Source organism: Arachis ipaensis, chromosome B8 (genome assembly GCF_059453495.1).
Source record: "Arachis ipaensis isolate K30076 ecotype BB chromosome B8, ASM5945349v1, whole genome shotgun sequence".
Taxonomy (NCBI): domain Eukaryota; kingdom Viridiplantae; phylum Streptophyta; class Magnoliopsida; order Fabales; family Fabaceae; genus Arachis; species Arachis ipaensis.
The window spans coordinates 32,489,921-32,507,258 of record NC_142443.1 but is presented as its reverse complement, the minus strand read 5'-3'; the positions used below and the strand labels follow the sequence as shown (position 1 = coordinate 32,507,258).

Here is a 17,338-nt window from a genome sequence, read left to right as displayed (position 1 = left end):
TTAAGCTAAGAATATAAAAAATCTAACTTAAAACCCTCCCAAGCATTTTATCAAACACTTGGAAGGCACAACATAAAAACATAGAAAACTAGCAAGGAATATTAAATCTAAATAACCAATTGCAAACATCAATAATAGCAAATGAAGAAAGGACAATAAATATGAAATACCACAAATTGTATTAAAAAGGAAAACCAAATCTAACATGAGAATTCATAAGCTAAATTAGCAACATAAAGTAATCAACAAGGAAAATAAATAAACTAGAATGCTAGAACAATTAAAAGTAGAAGATAACTAAGTAGAAATAAGATAAAATTCAGAAATTGAGAAGGAATAAAACTAAGAATTCTAAAACCTAGAGAGAGGATAGAGCCTTTTTCTCTTTAGAAAACTACATCTAAAACCTAAAATTATGCGAATGAATGTTGTGTCTAAGTTTCCCCCACTCTACAACCTCTATTCTATGTTTTCGGGCTTGGAAATGGGCCAAAAGGAGCCCAGAAATCACCCCCAGCAATTTCTAATACGTGCAGCACTAGGCTCTGTCACGCGTACGCGTCGCCCACGTGTACGCGTCGCTGAACTTTTGTAAGGTCATGCGTACGCGTCATCCACGCGTACGCATTGCCTAACTACATGGCAACTATGGAAAATTGCATATCATTTTGAAGCCCTGGATGTTAGCTTTCCAACACAACTAGAACCGCCTCATTCGGACCTCTGTAGCTCAAGTTATGATCGATTTAGTACGAAGAGGTCAGGCTTGATAGCTTAGCAATTCCTTCAATTTCTTGTATTCCTTCCACTTTTGCATGCTTCTTTTCCATTCTCTAAGCCATTGCTGCCCTATAAATCCTAAAAACACTTAACAAACATATCACGGCATCGAATGGTAATAAGAGAGGATTAAAATTAGCAAATTTAAGGCCAAAGAAGCATATTTTCAATCATAGCACAAAATTAGGAAGGAAAATATAAAACATGCAAATTATATGAATAAGTGTGAATTTAGTGGATAAAATCCACTAAATTAAGCAAAAGATAAACCATAAAATAGTGGTTTATGAATCTCCCCACACTTAAATATTAGCATGTCCTCATGCTAAGCTCAAGAGAAGCTATAAAGGAGTGAAGAGGAATGGTGGAATTTATGAAATGCGACCTATCTATATGAATGCAACTACATGCAAAAATACTTCTACCTACTTGGTTAAAAGTAAACAAATTCTCCAAGACAAACATAAACCGGATTCCACTAATTCAAATCACAAAATAAAATACAAGTAAACTTGAAGAAAATAGCTCATGAAAGCCGGGAATAAAGAATCGAGCATCGAACCCTCACCGGAAGTGTATACACTCTAATCACTCATGTGTTTAAGGTTTGATTCTCTCAATTCTCTACTAACCTTACTTTCTAAGGCTTGCTCTTCTTCTGCCAATCAACAAATAATTTGATGCAAAAAATACACATATCAAGAGGTCTTTTAAGGGTTGTAATGGGGTTAGGGTCAAGGTAGGATTGTATTTGGTCAAGTGGACTAAAATCTGAATCTTAATTAACTTAAACTTCCCACCTAACTTAGGACAATCCATGTAATCAAAATACAAAACCTAACTATCTATTAACCATGTTTTCCACATATTCATGCATCCTAATTTCGTGTACAGTACATATGCATTGCTTTCACCATTTACTTTGGGGCATTTTGTCCCCTTTTATTATTTGCTCTTTTTTTCTTTTCTTTTTCTCCTTCTTTTTTTTTCTTTTTTTTCTTTTTATTTTTCATTTCTATTCTTTTGTTTTTCTCAATGCATATGATTAAATTATTGAATGCAATAATATGTGCTCTACTATTATTTTGCACATTTTCACAGGAATATACAACACCCAATTTTCAAACCAAATATTGGCAAATCCAACTTCCCCACACTTAAATCATGAATACTCTCACTAGTCTAAGCTAACCAAGGATTCAAATTAAGGATATTATTATTTTTCGCTTAGAGTAAGTGATAAGTTAAATTAAAGAATAAATGAGGTTAAAAGGCTCAACATTTATTTACAAAGGATAATGAAAAGGTTAAGGCCATATGGGTATGTAAGCTCAGTGAAACAAGGCCTCAATCATGTAAGTGCATGCATACATCAAACCATGAAAATATAGAACTAAGCAAGACAAATATCACAATTTTAGAGAGAACAACACACACCAAAATTAAAGTGTTGGTTGATAAAATGCAACCAATCAAATAGGCTCAAAATCTCACTGGTTTTGTGTGTTCGAGCTCTAAACCATGTTCCAATATAATATTTCTTCAAACAAGTTTAATACAAATTTAATTCAAATTGGTGAAATGCTATAAAATAATTTCTTGGAAAAGAATTCATCACTTCAACCAAACAGTGGTAGAATATGCACAAAATCAAACAAACATGCAATCAAACATGTAAATGCAACAATGAACTGACAAAGAAAATTAAGCATTGTTGTTAAAAAAAGGTAACTAACCCACGGAAGTTGGTATTGACCTCCCCACACTTAAAGATTGCACCATCCTCGGTGCATGCTAAGATGTGCAAGCGGACGGGTAGCTACAACTGATGCTTTTCTCCAACAATTGTGCAGATGGACTTGTTTGTTGCCCCATTGAGAAGTTTTTCCTGTCCCTTCTCGGTGGCCATCCTGAAAGAAGAGGAAAAGGAAGAAAAGTAACCCAGAAACAAAGATAAAAAAACAAATAAAGTATGGGTGGGTTGATGCTAAATAATGAGGGTCTCAATTACATGGTAGCTACAACATGTGACTGAGGAAAATAGTAGAAGCTAATGGCATATCAATAGTGCAAAAATTACAACAATGGGGAAGAGAGAGTGGGTCATGAAAAACAATATAAGTTCATATCAATGCAAAAGGGGTACAAGTATCTTAAAAGATTAGCATTGACTTAAACAATATTACCCAATTAGAATAAAACAAGTCATGACCAAAATAAGGCAAGAGATATTCAACAGTTGAGCAGAAAATTCAACACTGAAGAAAAAGTATCAAATTTAGAAAAGAAAATAAAAACATGCACAACATTAAAATACAATGAGTGAAAGTATGCAAATGCAATAAAGAAAATAGAATTAAAGAGAATAAGGATGAGAAGTTAAAGGAATGAAGAAGAAGAAAGTAAGAAAGGATGAAGAAAGAAGGAGAAAGGAGAGAAGAAAGAAGTAAGAAATGAAAAACAGAGTGCGACGCGCGTGCATGCATCACGCGTACGCGTGAAAACTGAATCAGCCATGCGACACATAAGCGTCCTCCATGCGTACGCGTGGATGGCAAAAATTGTACACTGACGCGTGAGCGTCGGTCACGCGTATGCGTGACTACTCGCACGACTCCAGCGCCATGGCATCATAGCTCTCTGTTCAAGCACCCGTTTACGCTGATTGGCAAGGCCACGCGTACGCGTCGTTGACGCTTACGCGTGGATTGGCAAAAACGCAAGGGACGCATACGCGTGGGTTGGCTTGTGCGCCAGGCATCCCTCCCGCGTCATTCCAGCACCACTCTCTGTTTATTTTCATAATATTACGCACTGACACATGATGCGTGCGCGTCATTGACACTTACGCGTCGAGTGCAATTTTTTTTATAATAAACTAGAAATTAATAAGCAACTAAACCATAAATTAAAAGAGATAAACATAACTAAAAATGAAAATATAACTTACTACTAATATAAACCAAAAGGGAAATTAGAAAGAATTTATCATGGTGGGTTGTCTCCCACCTAGCACTTTTAGTTAAAGTCCTTAAGTTGGACATTTGTGAGCTCCTTGTCATGGTGGCTTGTGCTTGAACTCATCTTGAAACTTCCACAAACGCTTGGACTTCCATTAAGCTCCGACATTTCTGAATGAATTCACCAAGGCTTGATGAAGTTCTTCACAAGCTTTGAGCTCCCAGAGTTGATCCTCTTGTATTCCCGGATCCCAAATCTTGTTTCTACACCCGTCTTTAAGTGGCTCATCATTGTTCCAACCAGGTGGCAAGCAGTCTAAATTCTCAATGAAGTACCAAACTCTTCTCTTAGATCCAACCAAATGTTCACTAGTTCCACCCTTGCATCTAGCTCTTGAAATATCAACCTTGATAAGCCTTGATTCACAACTCCAACCACTAAACATTCTTCTCTTACGCTTAATGCCACAAAGCTTCCTAAGTTGGCCATCTGTTTCAAGGATGCCATACTCGAGTGGGATAGTAAAGCGAATACAGATAAGTTTTATCCACTCAAATGATGTAGTAGACGGCAACCTAGGTAGAGAAGTCTCCAACGATCTTGACAAAGCAAACTCAACTCCCATCCACCCTTTCCAAAGGACTTCCACTTCCACATCATTCTCAGACTCAATCAGATAAGGGTCTTCATGTTCAAGGAGTTCAATTGCGGATGTAGATTCATCATTAGGAATGTAAACCCCGGTTAAATTAGTAGATAATTAGTTAATAAATTATTTTTTAATAAGGAGGATTAGAAATGCGAATATTATATCAAAATAGGGTAGAGCTCATCGAAACGAGAATTTTGACACCAATTTTGAAGAAAACGGTCCAAAAATGGACCGAAAGGACCGAACCGGTTGAACTGGACCCGAACCGGGTTGTCGGTTCAACCGGACCAGCCCTATTAAATGAACCCAAGCCCTTCATCCCCTTCATTCCAACAGAAACGAAGCTTTCAGCTTCCAGGGGAGGGAAGAACGAGAAAAAAAAATCCCGTAACCCTCACGTTACATTCCAAATCCCGTAACTCCTCCGTTCGAGCTCCGATCGCCGCACCGTTTGCGGCCACGCGTCCACCGCGTCGAGCTCTACATTTCTACCGGAACAATTTCATAGGTAACTTGTTTAATCACTCTCAGCTTCATCTTCCCCCAATTTTCGAATTTTAAGTGGGAATATTGAATTTCTTTGATTTCTGATGTTTTAGGATCCAATTAGCTTGAGAGAAACGTTCACTCTTGCTTATGTGAAGCTTGGGTAAGGTGAGGATACGATAATTCTATTTTATTTTCATTGAATTTGAGCTTTGAGTATTAAATTGGGTATATATGTGTTATGAATGTGTATTAGGTTGAAAATAAATAATTGGAGCTTGAAATTGTGAATACTGGAACTTGGAGGAAGCAGATTAGTTGAGTTTTGAGGGGCTGCTTTGGTTTTGAATAAATAGCTTTGGTCGTTACGTGGAAATCGGCCAAGGTATGGTTTAGGTTTCTTGCATTTAATATATAATGTTCTGTGAAAACTTAGGCTAGATGACCATAGGATAAGTTGGAATGCAGGTGTATGCTTAATGTTTAGTAATTTGTCGATGAATATATATATTTGGTTGAAGTTTATTGGATAATTAGTTATTAACTAACGATTTGGTGAATTATTGATTTGAGGTATTTGTGTTAAAAGCCTAGGATTTGTGAACTATGATTCTTAGTTGAATTTTGGTTGTTGGATTTGAATATTGTATGAGTTTAATTGTTGATTTGAAGTAGATTTATTGTGGTGATTGTTATGATGATGAGGAAGAGTATGTTGAATTGAAAAGAAAGCAGGTTTGGACCCGAAAAGGGTGGCAAAGTCCGAGTTTTAGAGGAGGTGCTGCCGAAATTTTATAAAAATTAGAGATTTTGTTTAGATGATTATTTAAAAGAAATTTAGATTTAAATGTTATATGGTTTGATTTTGAGTTATTAAGAAAGTGAGTATGTTTTAAGTTTGAAGTTTGATTCTTAGAAAAGAATGAATTATGTTTTGAATTGAAACTATTGATGGACGGAATGGGAGGTGTGATAATGAAGGATAAGGATTGAATATGTTTAATGTATGATGATGAATGAGATGCAATTGAGAATGATGTGGATGTTGAGGAATTATAATTGAATTATTTATATGGCTTATGAATTTGAATAATCTGAGATACGAGATTCCCTGGATTAAGTGCCGTGGCTTGCCACCACGTGTACCAGGTTGAAAACTCGATACTCTGTTGACCCTACGACGTAAGTGTGACCGGGCACTATATAAATTCCCGGGAATGTTACCCCCATTGAGCAATATTGATTATTTGAGAAAAATCTATGCATAGACTCTTGGGGATGCACGTCGGGGGACAGTCTAAGGACAATTCAGACTTGTCGGGTTGGCTGGATAACCGACAGATGAGCCTCATCAGCCATAGGACAGGCATGCATCATATGCATATTACTTGAATTACTTGCTTGTGCTCTAATTGGGTGTGCCTATCTGTATTTGCCATGCTAAATGTGTATTTGTTACCTGCAGTAGTTGTAACTTTCTTGTGTTTGCCTTTACCTGTTTATTTGTCTGTGAAAATGCATGATGGAATTGGAGGTATGGAGGAATGGCAGTATAGGACTTAGATTTAAGGTTAAGTTAAGTTAGGATTAAATATTTTTAGGAAACCGTCTTTTATGGCTTCTGTTTAATACTTTAAGCTCTACAATCTGAGTGTCGGCGTTCTAGGATTGCCTCTGGCATTCCCAGGACCTTATATATTATGTGTGTGGCACCTTTACCATACTGAGAACCTCCGGTTCTCATTCCATACTATGTTGTTGTTTTTCAGATGCAGGTCGGGAGCCATCTCGTTAGGCGTCTGGACTCTTAAAGCGGAGGGGTTACTGGATAGTGTTGTTGTATAGTTTTGTTGTACAGTGATGTATATATATGTACTTAGCTTTCTCTCCGCTTAACTTGTCCTTTTTGATCCTCTTAGAGGTTTATGGAGAGGCAGGATTGTGTGTATGTACTTTTGGGTTTTGGATATGTATGTATATATGTGTAAATATTCTCCGGCCAGTCTTGACTTCGCAGGCTGAGTTAGGAGCTTGTTATTTTGTATCTTTGGCACTCTATTCCTACTTCTGTTACCTTATGTTTGACAGTTACAGTTTTCTTAGCATGCAAGTTAACTCGTTCCTTGAGCATTGCGCTTTTATCTCGCGATTTTTATTTCCCCTATCCTTCAAGGCTCCTAGCATATTATAACTCTTCTGCTATTATATGTACTTATTTTATTTTAGAGGTCGTAATATCACATCACCTCTGTTTTACGACTTAAGCGTAAAGCTTTGTGTGGTAGGGTGTTACATTATGGTATCAGAGCAGTTCGTTCCTATAGAGCCTGAAAGACGGACTGATTGTGCTTCTGTGCATTCTCTGTATATGTGTTTATGTGCTATTAGGATATCTGATTGATATATATGGCATAAACGTTTGTGAGCATGCATTTGGAACTTAAAGCATTAGACCTGCGATATTGAGACTGATCAACTTAATATCACTTGTTTGGTGTGTATAGGGACCAGATGTCGACTCGCAGACACGGTCGCGGGCGAGGTAGAGGTAGGACAGGCACCGTTACTCCTGTACCCACAGGGATTGATCCAGTAGACTTTATGGCTGCCTTGGGAAATATGGCTGCAGCTATGCAGGCAACAGCTGAGGCACTGGGTAATCAGATAAATCAGGGTAATCATGGGAACAATAATGATGAGGACGGTCCTATGACACTTGCTACATTTCTGAAAGTTCGCCCTCCGACTTTTAGGGGAACCTCAAATCCCACTGATGCAGATAATTGGATTCAGGCTATGGAAAGGGCATTACAGGCACAACAGGTTCCTGAAGAGCAATGGGTTGAATTTGGAACTTATCAGTTGCAAGGTGAAGCTCAGTACTGGTGGCAGGGAACACGACGTATCCTGCAGCCTGATGGTGCTGCGATTCCTTGGGAGGTTTTTCGGACAGAGTTCTATAAGAAATATTTTCCTAATTCAGCCAGAAATGCCAAGGAACTTGAATTAATGCAGTTAAAACAGGGACAGATGACTGTTGCTGAGTATACTAGTAAGTTTGAGGAGTTATGTCGCTTTTCTCGTATCTGTCAAGGGGCACCAGAAGATTTTGCTGAATGGAAGTGTATTAAATATGAGGGAGGTCTTCGGAGCGATATTCTGAGCTTCGTTGCCCCAATGGAGATCAGGGTATTTTCTGAATTGGTGAATAAGAGTAGGGTGGCTGAGGATTGTGTGAGGAAGGCGGCAGCAGAGAAAGGGAGTTTGAGGATGCCTTTTCAGAGGCCTTCAGGGAGGAACTTTGCTCCGAGAGGTAGGAATTTCAAACGTGGAGGTTTTGTTTCGCAGCAGACTCAGGGTCAAGGTAATTACAAAAGGCCGAATACCAATGCTAGTCAAGGAAAAAGGTTTGGGAAGCAGCCACAGCAGGATCTGAATTGTCAGAAGTGTGGAAAATATCATCCTGGAGTTCCGTGTAGATTAGGACTTGGAGTGTGCTATTCCTGTGGACAGCCCGGGCATATAGCCAGTAATTGCCCTGAGAAGAAGAAGTATGAGACTGGTAGGGTGCAGCAGCCGGGGAGAGTATACACTACTTCTACCATTGGTGCTGAGGGATCTGAGACACTTATTAGAGGTAATTGTGAAATGGCTGGTAAAATCTTAAATGCTTTATTTGATTCAGGAGCAAGTCATTCATTTATTGCATTTGAAAAGGCCCATGAATTAAGATTGAGAATGGTGGTCTTAGGTTATGATTTGAAAGTATATAATGCTACTCATGAAGCTATGGTGACTAGGATAGAATGTCCACAAGTTCCTTTTCGAGTGCAACAGCGTGAATTTGTGCATGATTTGATTTGTTTGCCTATGACTGGTCTTGATCTCATTTTGGGATTGGATTGGTTATCCAAGAATCATGTTTTGCTTGATTGTTCTGAGAAGTCAGTACAGTTTATGCCAGAAGGGTCAGAAGCACCGGTTGTGGTGAATAGTTACTATTTGAACTCTATGATAGTAAACTGTTCTGGAACCGAATGTCAGGGTATTATGTTATTAACTGCGGGAGTATCAGGTGATGATCAGAGTTTAGAGCAAATTCCGGTTGTATGTGAATTTCCAGATGTGTTTCCGGATGATATTAATGAATTCCCACCTAACCGAGAGGTTGAATTTGCAATTGAGTTGGTACCTGGATCCGGTCCAATTTCAATTACTCCTTATAGGATGTCGCCTTTAGAAATGGCTGAACTGAAAGCTCAGCTGGAAGATCTGTTGGGTAAGCATTTTATCCGACCAAGTGTTTCTCCGTGGGGAGCGCCAGTGTTACTGGTAAAGAAGAAGGATGGGAGTATGCGGCTGTGTATCGATTATCGGCAATTGAATAAGATCACTGTGAAGAATAAATATCCGTTGCCTAGAATCGATGATCTAATGGATCAGTTACAGGGTGCCGGTGTGTTTTCTAAGATTGACCTGCGATCCGGATATCATCAGATAAGGGTTAGAGATGAGGATATTCCGAAAACTGCTTTCAGAACCCGTTATGGTCATTATGAGTATACAGTGATGTCTTTCGGGTTAACTAATGCCCCGGCAGTATTTATGGATTATATGAACAGGATTTTTCGACCGTATCTGGACAAGTTTGTTATTGTCTTCATTGATGACATTCTTGTTTATTCTAAGACTGAAGAGGAACATGCTGATCATTTGCGAACTGTGCTGCAAATTCTGAGAGACAGGAAGTTATATGCTAAGTTATCTAAATGTGAGTTCTGGAAGAGTGAAGTGAAGTTTCTCGGCCACGTGGTGAGTAAGCAGGGGATAGCTGTGGATCCTGCTAAGGTGGAAGCAGTGATGAATTGGGAGCGACCAACTTCAATGACAGAAATCAGGAGTTTCCTAGGTTTGGCGGGGTATTATCGCATATTCATTAAAGGATTTTCACAACTCGCCTTACCTTTAACTAAGTTGACTAGGAAGGACACGCCTTTTATCTGGACTCCGGAATGCGAAGAGAGTTTCCAGGCATTAAAGCACAGGTTGACTACTGCACCTGTATTGGTATTACCTGAACCAAGTGAACCGTTTGAAGTGTATTGTGATGCATCTCTGAAAGGGTTAGGGTGTGTTCTGATGCAGCACCAGAATGTTGTAGCATACGCCTCACGGCAGTTAAGGCCGCATGAGATGAACTACCCGACACATGATTTAGAACTTGCTGCTGTTGTGTTTGCTTTAAAGATTTGGAGGCACTATCTCTATGGTGTTAAGTTTCATGTTTTCTCAGACCATAAGAGTTTGAAGTATCTTTTTGAGCAGAAAGAATTGAATATGCGTCAGAGGAGATGGATGGAACTTCTGAAAGATTATGATTTTGGATTGAATTATCATCCAGGAAAAGCGAATGTTGTAGCGGATGCTTTGAGTCGGAAGTCTTTATATGCAGCTTGGATGATGTTACGGGAGGAAGAGTTACTGAAGGCATTCCAAGGTTTGAATTTGGGAGTTAGAGAAGAATCTGGAATCCTATGTTTGAGTCAGTTGCAAATTTCTAGTGATTTTAAATCAGAACTTCTGAAGGCTCATCAAGATAGTGAAGCGTTACGTAGGGTATTACCAGCAGTTGAACAGGGAAAACAGTGGAGAATGTCAGAAGGTCAGGATGGTTTATGGAGGTTCAAGAACCGGATTATTGTGCCTGATGTTGGAGACCTACGACAAAGTATCTTGAAGGAAGCTCACAAGAGCGGGTTTTCAATTCACCCAGGGAGCACTAAAATGTATCAAGATCTGAAAGCGATGTTCTGGTGGCCAGGTATGAAGAATGATGTGGCATTGTATGTATCTAAATGTTTAACGTGTCAGAAGGTTAAGATTGAGCATCAGAGACCATCAGGGACCCTTCAGCCTTTGGAGATTCCACAATGGAAATGGGAGAGTATTGCAATGGATTTTGTGATAGGTTTGCCTAGAACCCGATCTGGTTGTGACGCTATTTGGGTGGTTGTTGATCGACTAACAAAATCAGCTCACTTTCTTCCTATCCGAATAAGTTGCACAATGGAGGAATTGGCTCGAATGTATATCAAAGAGATTGTCAGGTTACATGGTGTGCCCTCTACTATTATATCTGATAGAGATCCCCGTTTTACATCAAGGTTCTGGGGAGCTTTTCAGCGTGCATTTGGGACTCAGTTAAGCTTGAGTACTGCGTATCACCCTCAGACAGATGGTCAGTCAGAAAGAACTATTCAGACCTTGGAGGATATGCTAAGGACTTGTGTTTTGGACCAGCCGGTAAGCTGGGACCGGTATATGCCATTAGTAGAGTTTGCTTATAATAATAGCTATCATGCGAGCATCGGAATGGCTCCATATGAGGCTCTGTATGGCAGGAAATGTCAGTCTCCGTTGTGTTGGTATGAAACTGGAGAAAAGAGTTTATTAGGGCCTGAGATGATAGCCGAAACGACTGAGCAGATAAAGAAGATTCGTAATCGAATGCTTATAGCCCAGAGCCGCCAGAAAAGTTATGCTGATCAGAGGCGAAAGCCTTTGGAATTTGAGGAAGGAGAACATGTTTTTCTGAAAGTAACACCAACCACTGGAGTGGGAAGAGCTATTAAGACCAAGAAACTAAATCCCCGTTATATTGGACCGTTTGAGATTCTGAAAAGAATTGGGCCAGTGGCTTATAGAATTGCCTTACCGCCATACCTTTCGAATTTGCACGATGTATTTCATGTATCACAGCTTCGGAAGTATACTCCTGATGCAAGTCATGTTCTAGAACCAGAACCAATCCAAGTGAGAGAAGATCTAACACTCCCAGTAATTCCGGTGAGGATTGATGACACCAGTGTTAAACGATTACGAGGAAGGGAAGTATCATTGGTAAAAGTAGCTTGGAGACGAGCTGGTATCGAGGAACATACCTGGGAACTCGAATCAGATATGCGAAAGGACTATCCACATCTCTTTTCAGGTAACTATATTTGAATTTTGAGGGCAAAATTCTTTATTAGGTGGGTAGGATGTAAACCCCGGTTAAATTAGTAGATAATTAGTTAATAAATTATTTTTTAATAAGGAGGATTAGAAATGCGAATATTATATCAAAATAGGGTAGAGCTCATCGAAACGAGAATTTTGACACCAATTTTGAAGAAAACGGTCCAAAAATGGACCGAAAGGACCGAACCGGTTGAACTGGACCCGAACCGGGTTGTCGGTTCAACCGGACCAGCCCTATTAAATGAACCCAAGCCCTTCATCCCCTTCATTCCAACAGAAACGAAGCTTTCAGCTTCCAGGGGAGGGAAGAACGAGAAAAAAAAATCCCGTAACCCTCACGTTACATTCCAAATCCCGTAACTCCTCCGTTCGAGCTCCGATCGCCGCACCGTTTGCGGCCACGCGTCCACCGCGTCGAGCTCTACATTTCTACCGGAACAATTTCATAGGTAACTTGTTTAATCACTCTCAGCTTCATCTTCCCCCAATTTTCGAATTTTAAGTGGGAATATTGAATTTCTTTGATTTCTGATGTTTTAGGATCCAATTAGCTTGAGAGAAACGTTCACTCTTGCTTATGTGAAGCTTGGGTAAGGTGAGGATACGATAATTCTATTTTATTTTCATTGAATTTGAGCTTTGAGTATTAAATTGGGTATATATGTGTTATGAATGTGTATTAGGTTGAAAATAAATAATTGGAGCTTGAAATTGTGAATACTGGAACTTGGAGGAAGCAGATTAGTTGAGTTTTGAGGGGCTGCTTTGGTTTTGAATAAATAGCTTTGGTCGTTACGTGGAAATCGGCCAAGGTATGGTTTAGGTTTCTTGCATTTAATATATAATGTTCTGTGAAAACTTAGGCTAGATGACCATAGGATAAGTTGGAATGCAGGTGTATGCTTAATGTTTAGTAATTTGTCGATGAATATATATATTTGGTTGAAGTTTATTGGATAATTAGTTATTAACTAACGATTTGGTGAATTATTGATTTGAGGTATTTGTGTTAAAAGCCTAGGATTTGTGAACTATGATTCTTAGTTGAATTTTGGTTGTTGGATTTGAATATTGTATGAGTTTAATTGTTGATTTGAAGTAGATTTATTGTGGTGATTGTTATGATGATGAGGAAGAGTATGTTGAATTGAAAAGAAAGCAGGTTTGGACCCGAAAAGGGTGGCAAAGTCCGAGTTTTAGAGGAGGTGCTGCCGAAATTTTATAAAAATTAGAGATTTTGTTTAGATGATTATTTAAAAGAAATTTAGATTTAAATGTTATATGGTTTGATTTTGAGTTATTAAGAAAGTGAGTATGTTTTAAGTTTGAAGTTTGATTCTTAGAAAAGAATGAATTATGTTTTGAATTGAAACTATTGATGGACGGAATGGGAGGTGTGATAATGAAGGATAAGGATTGAATATGTTTAATGTATGATGATGAATGAGATGCAATTGAGAATGATGTGGATGTTGAGGAATTATAATTGAATTATTTATATGGCTTATGAATTTGAATAATCTGAGATACGAGATTCCCTGGATTAAGTGCCGTGGCTTGCCACCACGTGTACCAGGTTGAAAACTCGATACTCTGTTGACCCTACGACGTAAGTGTGACCGGGCACTATATAAATTCCCGGGAATGTTACCCCCATTGAGCAATATTGATTATTTGAGAAAAATCTATGCATAGACTCTTGGGGATGCACGTCGGGGGACAGTCTAAGGACAATTCAGACTTGTCGGGTTGGCTGGATAACCGACAGATGAGCCTCATCAGCCATAGGACAGGCATGCATCATATGCATATTACTTGAATTACTTGCTTGTGCTCTAATTGGGTGTGCCTATCTGTATTTGCCATGCTAAATGTGTATTTGTTACCTGCAGTAGTTGTAACTTTCTTGTGTTTGCCTTTACCTGTTTATTTGTCTGTGAAAATGCATGATGGAATTGGAGGTATGGAGGAATGGCAGTATAGGACTTAGATTTAAGGTTAAGTTAAGTTAGGATTAAATATTTTTAGGAAACCGTCTTTTATGGCTTCTATTTAATACTTTAAGCTCTACAATCTGAGTGTCGGCGTTCTAGGATTGCCTCTGGCATTCCCAGGACCTTATATATTATGTGTGTGGCACCTTTACCATACTGAGAACCTCCGGTTCTCATTCCATACTATGTTGTTGTTTTTCAGATGCAGGTCGGGAGCCATCTCGTTAGGCGTCTGGACTCTTAAAGCGGAGGGGTTACTGGATAGTGTTGTTGTATAGTTTTGTTGTACAGTGATGTATATATATGTACTTAGCTTTCTCTCCGCTTAACTTGTCCTTTTTGATCCTCTTAGAGGTTTATGGAGAGGCAGGATTGTGTGTATGTACTTTTGGGTTTTGGATATGTATGTATATATGTGTAAATATTCTCCGGCCAGTCTTGACTTCGCAGGCTGAGTTAGGAGCTTGTTATTTTGTATCTTTGGCACTCTATTCCTACTTCTGTTACCTTATGTTTGACAGTTACAGTTTTCTTAGCATGCAAGTTAACTCGTTCCTTGAGCATTGCGCTTTTATCTCGCGATTTTTATTTCCCCTATCCTTCAAGGCTCCTAGCATATTATAACTCTTCTGCTATTATATGTACTTATTTTATTTTAGAGGTCGTAATATCACATCACCTCTGTTTTACGACTTAAGCGTAAAGCTTTGTGTGGTAGGGTGTTACAAGGAAGACTTGATTCATGATCATCATCACCAAGGGAACTTAATTCTTGATCTATTCCATCCAATTCTTCATAGGGAATATGTCATGGAGGTTGTGCACTAGCCTCTTTGACATTAATTTCAAGCTTCTTGGAGGAATACTCTACAACTCTAGATTCCCATGGAGGTTCAGCATCTCCTAAGCTTCAACCACTTCTTCCTCTTCAACTATTGCGGCTTCCTCTACTTGTTCTAATACAAACTCACGTTCCTCATTGTCCACTTGAGTTTCTAGTGTCTCCTTCATGCTACGCTCTTCTATTGATTCTCCACATGTAGCCATGGGAGTTTCTTCAGTGTCCAAATGTTGGGAAGCTAATCGATTTACTACCTCGGTCAAGGCAGCCGTGAATTCTTGTACTTCCCTTTTTATCTCTCTTTGCCCTTGAATAAGAACACCAAGAGTGTCATGCATTGAAGATTGGGGTGGATATGAGGGTTCATTGCTTGGGAAGAAAGGTTCATGATATGAGGGTGGTCCATCATAATTGGGAGTTAAAACAAGTTCCACAACCACACCCCATTGCCACTGCTGCAGAGGTGTATCCACTGAAGAATTCCTTCACTTTAACACAAGTACAGTTTCGGAAGCACTTGGCGCTACCCCTGTTCCAGGTGCTGCTACTTTGGCTGAAAAGCTGAACCACCAAGGTATTAATACGGTATCTTTGTCACAAATTAAATAAGGTATTGATGCGGTATCTTTGTTCTATTTTCTAAGGAAAGGATAACTTCTCACTATATTTCTGTGCATGATGTTTTCAGTGATTTCACATAAATTCCTTCTTGACAACTGTTTTCTATCCATTCAAATTTTTATAACTATTTATTTGTAGGTTTCAATTTCAAAGGCATGCACAATCATTGTACTAGCTTTAGATGAAAATGTTGATCAGGTCATTTACCTCATTACCTACTTATTTGTTTGTTTTTGTTGATAACTAATTCTGAAATTTCTTCTTAGTCTTTCCTTTTCTCTCTTTTTATTTCTAGAGTGATGTACGAGCTTTGAGAGTTGTTTTCAGCCTCACAGGTGTAAAGGAAGGCTTAAGAGGCCATGTTGTTGTGGAGATGAGTATTGCTAAGAGTAGGAGTTAAAGTGTCTCATTGTCCTGCTGCTACACTTGTAAGGGAGATGCTTGGTGCTAGCATTTATTTGTTTTTGTTGGTAACTCATTCTGAAATTTGAATGCATTGATTTTGTGGCTTAGTTTGGTAAAGTTTTTACTTTTCAAGAGGAGTTTATAAAAGCTAGCTTTTAAAAAGTAATTTTTTAAAAATTGTAACATCTGTGTTTGATAAATTAAATTAAAAATAGCTTTTAATAAGCATAAGTAACAAGTACATTTGGTAAAATAATTTTTAAAATTTAAAAATACTATAACAGATATTAATGTAAGGATTAAATTTAAATATTAATTAATATAAAATATTATATCAGACTTTTTAATTTTAATAAGTATAAGTCAACTTTAAAAAACTCTCTCATTGGTGCTTTCAAAAGCACCCCCTGCAAATATAAGGAAATGAGCTTTTTATTTACCAAGCACAAAACGAAGTGCCTATGCTTTTAAAAAATATAAGTTCTTATTCGAAAAACTTTACCAAACCAAGCCTGAATGCATTTGAAATTTGACTCATTTTAGATGCACAATATCTAAGATATGTGTAAAGTTATCTAAAAGTTACTGTATTTGATATAAGAAAATTTATATAACTACATTCAAAATGAATGTAATTTGTTACGATATAGATCATATTGGTTGATATAAATTGTTTGAATACAGAAAAAAATTCGTGGGTTCAAATCTTATTATTATTGTTCTTATCTAATTAGATTTTTTAATTTTACCTTGTTTAAAGTTAAAAATTGGATAGGAATTAAAAGTTCAAGACCTTGTTATTTTAAATTGTATTTTTTGACAATATAGCACCAAGAAAAGAGAGGCGAATTATTGACATTTCTAATCCATTTGTTTAGACGAGCATGCTAGAATTTTTATTCTATTTGTTGTCTAATTTGTGAATTTAGAAATTAGTATGTGTGATATTATAAGTATTAATTAATTATATTGACAGTTAATTTATTTTTTAGTAGAAAAAACACGACTGTTCATAAAAATTTATAAAGTTTGGGTCCCCAATTTTAATCATCACAATAATAACACACTCTGATTCCATCTAAGTTAGCGGTTCAAAAATTAGAAGTTCCAAATTAAATTAAAGATTTTATGACTATGGCTAGAAGTATGTAAATTACTGGTTTTATGAAATCACTAACATGTGGTATTAAAACAAAATTATCTCTATCTTACTATTTCAAAATTTAATCATTGTGCATTGTTTAGATTAATTATTTTCAAAAGAAAATGCATAGTATGGATTTTGGAATAAGAGAAAAAACCATTAAAATTTAAATTAACGCACCATGAGAAGACGGAATAATAAATAATAATCTCTAAAAGAATCTTTCAATACTGCAATTGTTCTTTATATTGGCATAACTTTCCATAATTTCCATAAGTTTCTTATTCTGAAATTAAAAAAAAAAGAAAAAAAGGGGAAGGGAAAGACGTTGTTGAAGAACAATGAACAACATCTTGCTTTAAGGATCAATGAGTTTTGTTTCATTAGATTATTATTATATGATATTGTGTTTTGGGGTTTGGTTTATACTAGTC

The 17,338-nt window shown here is 37.6% G+C and overlaps 1 protein-coding gene across 1 annotated transcript; it reads left to right on the top strand.

The window, feature by feature from the left end:
- Positions 1-7,390: 7,390 nt before the first annotated feature.
- LOC148547630 (uncharacterized) lies at positions 7,391-14,121 on the top strand. The gene is made up of 2 exons (XM_088496112.1): positions 7,391-8,516; positions 14,096-14,121. The coding sequence occupies exons 1-2, from the start codon at positions 7,391-7,393 to the stop codon at positions 14,119-14,121; spliced, it is 1,152 nt and encodes a 383-aa protein (XP_088352238.1).
- The last annotated feature ends 3,217 nt before the right edge of the window (positions 14,122-17,338 follow it).

Coding starts and splice junctions, on each gene's coding strand:
- LOC148547630 (XM_088496112.1), top strand. CDS start 7,391: ATGTCGACTCGCAGACACGGTCGCGGGCGAGGTAGAGGTAGGACAGGC. Junction 8,517..14,095: donor ATCTGAGACACTTATTAGAG/GTAATTGTGAAA, acceptor GTTGTTTTTCAG/ATGCAGGTCGGGAGCCATCT.